We start from the raw sequence: 7,346 nt of genomic DNA, 5'->3' as shown, positions 1-7,346 counted from the left end.
TGGCGCACTGGACTGTCTGGTGCGCCATGCGACAGCAGCCTTCCAACGGTCATATTTTGGTGGTTGGGGCTATAAATACCCCAACCACCCCACATTCAATGGCATCCAAGTTTTCCACCTTCAACACATTACAAGAGCTATAAGCATTCAATTCTAGACACTCCAAAGAGATCAAATCCTCTCCCAAGTCCGGAATCACTCCAAATCAAATAGTGACTAGAGAGAGTGACATTTTGTGTTCATTTGAGCTCTTGCGCTTGGATCGCTTCTTTTCTTTCTCATTTTTCTTGTGATCAAACTCAATTGTAACCAAGGCAAGAGACATCAATTGTGTGGTGGTCCTTGCGGGAACTTTGTGTTCCGTTTGATTGAGAAGAGAAGCTCACTCGGTCTAAGTGACCGTTTGAGAGAGGGAAATGGTTGAAAGAGACCCGGTCTTCGTGACCACCTCAACGGGGAGTAGGTTTGCAAGAACCGAACCTCGGTAAAACAAATCATCGTGTCTCACTCTTTATTTGCCCGCGATTTGTTTTTCACCCTCTCTCTCTCGGACTCGTTTATATTTCTAACGCTAATCTGGCTTGTAGTTGTGCTTAAGTTTATAAATTTCAGATTCACCCTATTCACCCCCCCCCCCCCCTCTAGGTGACTTTCAAATCCACCAGTTTAAACTTTGTAAAACTCACACAACCAAATCACCCCACATCCATAACTTCAACTAAATACACTAAACAAATTGCACCCAAACTTGACACAATCAAAACCAACGGTTTAGATCGTTGGATACCCCCACCTCCTTACTCACTCAAATCTAACGGACAATATTATTTAGATCATCTCTCATCCTTCATCCCTCTCCCCTTCCTGTGCGATCCCACTACCCCCATACTCCTCGTCCCTCGTGTCCCCACCGTTGTTGCCGCCAACCCCTCCCCTCGCGTCGTCGCTATCGTCGGCCCCTCCATTCACCTATGTGGGATCGTAGATGCTAGTCTTAAACATAAACACTCATATTTCACTTGAACTTTGCAATCACGCTGGTGTCGTTTCTGGTAATGACGATGTTGTCTATACAGCGCCCACCAGCAGTTGAGAAGCACCCTTGTCGTGAGCTTAGATAACAGGCTCTAATGTGTTGTGGCTAAAGTTGAGTGCCACCAACAGCTCATCAGCCTTGGCATTCCATATGTAGGGTGTCTAATGAAGTTCATAAAGCGCCTTATTTAAGCATAGAACCTTGGCCTCATGGCCAACAACAATGAACCTGAGAGGTTGGCTAACATAGACCTCCTCGACTAGCTCGCCATTGAGGAACACAGACTTGACATCCCTGTGGTGCACCAATCACCCCTCTTAGGTGGTGAGTGCTAGTAGCAACCGCACTGACTCACTGTGGGCCATTGGGTGAATTAGGAAGAGTTGGTCGACGAAATATGAATCAGAGACTGGATCTTGATATCCCTCAGAACAATACATTCTTGTTACCACGAGATGTATTGGCCGCTACGGATCATTTGATTGGAATGAAATTTGGAACGGGTATACTTGACGATGACGATATGAATCACTTGAAAAATAAACGTATTCGTTCGGTTGCAGATCTGTTGGTGCGTAAACCTCATTGAAGTCCATGGCTAGCTGCTAGACATAGCCCTTTTACGATAAGTCATGTCTCGTGCATATCTCCTTAATCATGGTGCATTGCCACGACTGGTGCTTCTTGGCCTCGATGGAAGTGACTGGCTTCTCCTTGATCTGTAGACAAAGCTAAACAATTATCTTTCATGAAGTGAAGCCAGGCGGTAACGCTGCTCCAAGGACGTTGTTAATAGTGTATTACCTCAGCATGGTGATATTGATGTCGATATCCTAGTATTTCTCCATGTTTGGAGGTGTCGAGATGAACTCCGGATAGAGCAGTGGAGTCGATAAAGTTGGTACTGAAGACATGGGAGGAGTCGATGCTTGTGCTGGAGTCATGGGAGGATAGGTCGATGGCATGAGCGACATTGGAAGTGTTGGGGGTTGTCTATTGTGGACAAGTGAAAATTATGCATGGCATCTATTAATTAAGTCTAGTTTAACCGCTTGTACTGCAGCATATCTCATCTTTTTCTCAGATTGTTCATCTTTCGGAGATTTAGCCTGTCTGTTCACCGATCTCTAGGATTAGATTGAAATCGCTAGACTTGGAAGCCATTCAGGGTGCTTTGGTTCTTATGATTGTGAACTGGGCGAGTGAGAGCAAGCGGGGCCGATCAACCAAACATTAAAACCGAAGCGTTTTTCTTCTATCAATCCATTGATGAAACCCCCGACCCAATCCACAACTCAATTTATGACAAAGTTTTAGCATAAACAAATGAAAACAAATAAATATACTGTCACGCTTCAGGGAAGAAAAAAAAACAGCAAGAGTCAAGTCTCGGTCATGTTATACACTTTCAGCTTCTCTTCTCGGCACAAATTAAAACTATCAACCCATTGGCCTCTGATGGGTAGCAATAGCTCAACACTAGCTAGTAGGTACTCAATCTAACAGGAACTATCAATAAAAGGATGCCGGAATGACCCTGTTTGTTTGGGCTTTTTTTTAGCTTCTGGCCACCAAAAGCTGCTGCGGACTGTCAAACATCCAGCTTTTCAACCCGCTTTTATAAGAATCGTTTTGGTAGAAACCATCCAAAATCAACATAAACACAGAATCGGTTGAATCATCGCGATGGTAGAAATCCATCGCTTTCTAGATCCTGAACTATTTGGACCACTTCATCTTCCTCCGCACGTAATTCCCACGATACACAGATTCTTCTCACAGCCAGATTCTCTCTACAGCTAGATTCTCAGAAAAGCTAGCCAGAAAAAAGCTGATCATGAAACAACTTTGCTGGCTGTTACAGTGTAGGAGAAAGCTTAAGGTACAACCTGAATAATGCACGCAGTAACACGGTCTCTATGAAGCGATGCTGCGTTGGCTCTCACAACCAGGGCAATTGTGCAGGCTCTCATGGATGTAAATATCACAATCAAGGCAGAAGTGTTGGTTGCATTTTGGGCAGCGCACATGGAGGTTAGATTGGCCGTCTGCAAGGATTTTTTAAGGAAATCAAATGATTAATGAACCTTGGCTGTTGCTAATTCATGTAAGAAGCGTAAGACCAACAATTTAGTACAAGAAAGTCGAAGGAAAAGAAACTTGAGAATACTTTGAAAGATCAAAATGCGAGAATTGGGATGGGCAAACTGTAAACTTCCAAAAAAAAATCGCAAGGAGGAAGCATCCCCATTTCCATTATAACAGAAATAACTGTAATGCTCGTATAATTCCTATTTGACCTAATGATCAGTGCAGAAGCTAACTATATTATGTCAGCTGTTAATTTTATTGCAGAAAGAGTTTGAGGCTATTGCTGAATAAGCTCCCCATATTGCCATGCCATCTTGTTTTTAGTTGGACATGCTTTACTAAGAAAGAATAGTTAGAATAAGGACAGGTATCACAATTCCTCAAAAAGAGGACAGGTACCACTATTCCTTGCAAAAAAAAAGGACATATGAATTTATGAAATACCTGCTATCAACTATAAGGTTTGTACCATTGAACATATGCAGGCTAGGTGAAAGATATATTTTCTAGTCTAAAGAAGTAGCGGACACGAGCTTTGACAGCTTAAGCATACCTGGGTTATAAAGGCTCTGCTGGCAGCTGAAACAGATCTGCCCTCCCCTTTGAATTCTATTTGGGACAGGGGTGACCTCATCAAACGGTGGTACTGGGAAGAGATGATGATACGACCTTGCCAAGTGTGGAGAACTAACTAGCGTAAGACCACAAGTTCGACATTCTGTTGGAAGCTCACAGACATTAACTTTGCATCTAGGACATATGTAACCTTCAGCCCCAGATTTTATCTTCTTGTGACAAGAGCAAATAGAGATAAGCTCCTCAGCACCCCTCTGTGGAAAGCCCATCTTAATCAAATTAGCTGCAGCATATTCTGCTATTGCAGGAGGTGGGGGAGCATGTTCCAGTAACAACTCTTTGAAATGAGACTGTAAAAAGAAAGGAAATGCCGTTAATCTTTCATAACGATCGAATAATCAAAGGTAAAATCAAAATTACATCTTAGCACCTCATCCAGTGCAACTGTGTAAGATCCACCAGTCTCTTCACATAGATGTTTGCAAATGAAGATCTCTGCAGCAAGACCAATAACAGAGCATCTAATTTTTGACTTCTTACACTTTGCTATTGTCTCCGTGATATCACCAGGATCAAATGTATTCAGGGCAGAGTATAAAATCAGAACTTCCTTGTGACCATATGATGGTACTTGATCTAAATAACCATGTACGAGGTCTAGAGCATTCTGCAGGGATGAATCACCAGAACACTCAAGCTTCCCCATCAAAGCCTTAATCTGTGACTCTGGGCTCCCTCCGATTTCTGTAAGTCGATGGGCAATACCATCTTTAATTGTCACTAGGCCAACATGGCTCAATGGATTCTGGTCAAAGAATTCTCTTATGAAAGCCTCAGCATGTTTTGCAACAACAGCCATTCGACTAGGACGATAATCCATCTCTGAAGCCGCCTACATGAGTAAAAAACAATTTTGAGAACGCAAAGGTGCAAAGAGCGTGTAATGATTATTTGAAGTAGAACAATTCTTCGCTGCCACAAAAACAACTGAGGAAGCCAATCTTATAAACTTGAAACATGTATGCATGCTCAAAGATAAGGTTATAAAATTACCAGAGAAAAAAACAATTGACAAGGATGTTAGAGAGATATTTTTTACGAGAAATGTGCAGTTTCGAAACAATACAAAAATCAAAATGTATGCTTTGTCATATCAGAAAAAAAATCCATGTTAGTTAAAGCAGTGTTTGATTGTTTCATTCTCAAATCTCAATTGACATTATAAAATATACAATCAGCTGAATAGACATTATTCTTTGCACATTTTTAACAACAAAAATAAATTATCACATCCTGATGACTCTTTGCAGTAAGTCCTGGAATAATGTTACCATAAGTCAAATGAACATGTATCAAATAATTCCATATCTACCTAATTCATCAGTGAAGATTAACTGTTCATTTGTGCAAATCCATAGGGTCTGGATCAATACCAAAAAAAATGAAAACATCCTTTTATTTTTAAATTCCAAGAGTAGTCTATATTTTGTGTCTACATATAGAAGTGTTCCATAGATCAACTATGTGGTAATTGTTAAAGACCTTTTCCTGCAACCATAGTTCATGCACTTCTTGTGATGTCAGGATTTTGTTGGAGCAAGCCATGCCAATGGTAAAAACAAAACCATATGGCACGTGATTTGCTTCTCTACAGAAATCTATACAAGGATTGACAGAGAGAATTAACTTCCCAGATGTGGGGAAACAATTAAAAAAGCATCTTCAGACATATCCAGGCAGCAATAGCAATAACCCTCCCCAGGAACACCTTCAAACTGATGAAAAAAAAAATAGTCTGTTTGATGAGGGAGACATGAGACATTCACTCTATCCGACATATATCAAATATACATAGTGTATCCAGATCAGAAAGTATGCTTAAAAGTTAAAACATTTCAGAATTTAACAGGATTCATCCGATAAGAACCTCATGCATAAAATGAAACGATAATCCAATCTCAATATATGAAAATTCCAAACAAGTATTGTGTCATCAACATTTTGTTTCAGCAATCCAATTGGTGTGCACACATATAAAATTGAACTTGGACTGCTTGGTTGTGGTAGGCTTGAACTCCAAACAAAATATTGCTGCCAACAGCAATACTAACAATTGCAATTTGCAAATACCTGGGTTCATGTTTCCCTTCATGATTCATAGACATGAGTCTATTATTCTGCAGTACAGAAATTCTTACCGTATAACCTTAAGGTAGCATTGGTTTCTGGATTTAGTGGAGAATTAGGTCTCGAGTTCTCCATACCTATGCCCTGGCCAATGGGCCATGGATACAAACCATGGTAGATCTTAGAATTTCCAAAATACCGTTTTTACCCATCTAACAAACTGTTTCCTCACATAAAATGATTGATCTCTCAAAGACTCAATCTTAAAGTTGCTAAATCAGCATTAGATTCTAAAATTGGCCTCGTGTCTTCCAATTACAGCATCACCCTCTGAATGTACAAGCCAAATAAGATAATGGTCACAGCTTGGGGCTAAACAAACGGCATTAAAGGCAACCAATCAGATCATATCACCTACATCGCTCTACAAACAAATAAACCAGGATTACTCACAGACAGGCATCACCGCACCATCTTCACAACATTTCACAAGCTTATAGATGAACCTACAGGTATACGAAACTAGCAAAAGGCAGTCCTAGTATTCACTGCTCCGTTCATGCCTTAAGTAAGTGAACACTTAAGAACCAAATGTGTAGCCCATAAGTAAGGCCGTAAGCAATGCCACATCTCTCTCGGAACAAGAGATCGCAATCACAAGCCGGTGTCAAGTTAGCACGATCGGCATTTGTACCAGTCTGTCGGGTCCAAAACAACCAAACCGACTTCGAAGAAAAATATGCTCGCCAGGTGCTTGATGATGTGGCAAGCCGAACGAAAGAGAACATGAAGCAAAGGGAACGAACCCGGGAGAGGTCTATGACGATGTAGAGGTAGCGGATGAGCCCCTTTTGGATGCGGGCAGCGGCGGCGGCGGCAGACCGGAGTAGGAGGCGCCGGCGGTACTGCGCGTGGACGAGGGTCTTGGTGTCGACGGGACGGAGGAGGCCCGACTCATCCTCCTGCAGTGACTCCCACGACCGTTCGTCCGCGTACGCGCGCTCCCACGCCTCCAGGACGCGGCCCTCACCGCCCTCATCCTCCTCGTCCTCCTCTTCGTCGCCTGGGTTGCGGCGCCGAGAGGCAGCGGTGGAGGGCGCGTTGAAGCCGCCGCCGACGCCGTACATGGTGTGGGCGTGGGGAAGGGGCGGCCGCCGACGCCGCCGGAAGAGTGGAACTGGAGGCGAGGTCGGGATTCGGGGACCAGCACATGGGCCAGGCGGGTGCTTGGTGCCTCCAGTTTGGGGCTCCTGGGCTTTTGGTTTGGTTTACAGGAGCCTTAAGCCCCTTTTACCAATTTTCTAAGCATCTGTTTGATACAGGAGCATTCAAAATAGAGGAATGCAAAAAAAAAAAAGCAGCGGAATATAGAAATACCGGTATATCAGAGTAAAGAAAATGTATACAGGAGACATCTGAATAGATAGTTTAGAACACAGCAACCAAAACATAAGAATGCAAGTGGTGCTGACTTCAAGAGTTTACACTTCGTTTTTTTTCTCTCTATGCCATCCTT

General features: G+C 42.6%; 1 protein-coding gene across 1 annotated transcript; it reads right to left on the bottom strand.

The window, feature by feature from the left end:
* Positions 1-2,304: 2,304 nt before the first annotated feature.
* Positions 2,305-6,977, bottom strand: LOC100274342 (General transcription factor IIH subunit 2). Its single transcript, NM_001148703.1, has 4 exons — positions 6,637-6,977; positions 4,134-4,595; positions 3,681-4,053; positions 2,305-3,084 (listed from the first exon to the last, which is right to left on the bottom strand). Exons 1-4 carry the CDS (start codon positions 6,955-6,957, stop codon positions 2,954-2,956), a joined length of 1,287 nt encoding a protein of 428 aa, NP_001142175.1. The 5' UTR covers positions 6,958-6,977; the 3' UTR covers positions 2,305-2,953.
* Positions 6,978-7,346: the final 369 nt, after the last annotated feature.

This window comes from Zea mays, chromosome 2 (genome assembly GCF_902167145.1).
Source record: "Zea mays cultivar B73 chromosome 2, Zm-B73-REFERENCE-NAM-5.0, whole genome shotgun sequence".
NCBI lineage: Eukaryota > Viridiplantae > Streptophyta > Magnoliopsida > Poales > Poaceae > Zea > Zea mays.
The sequence above is the reverse complement of the archived record's forward strand: the minus strand, read 5'-3'. Positions and strand labels throughout refer to the sequence as shown.

Excerpts from the sequence above, each read along its gene's own strand:
- LOC100274342 (NM_001148703.1), bottom strand. The coding sequence starts at position 6,957 with ATGTACGGCGTCGGCGGCGGCTTCAACGCGCCCTCCACCGCTGCCTCT. Across the intron at positions 4,596-6,636 it reads TCGTCATAGACCTCTCCCGG|GCGGCTTCAGAGATGGATTA; the intron begins GTTCGTTCCCTT and ends TTACTCATGTAG. Across the intron at positions 3,085-3,680 it reads GCAGAGCCTTTATAACCCAG|ACGGCCAATCTAACCTCCAT; the intron begins GTATGCTTAAGC and ends AAATCCTTGCAG.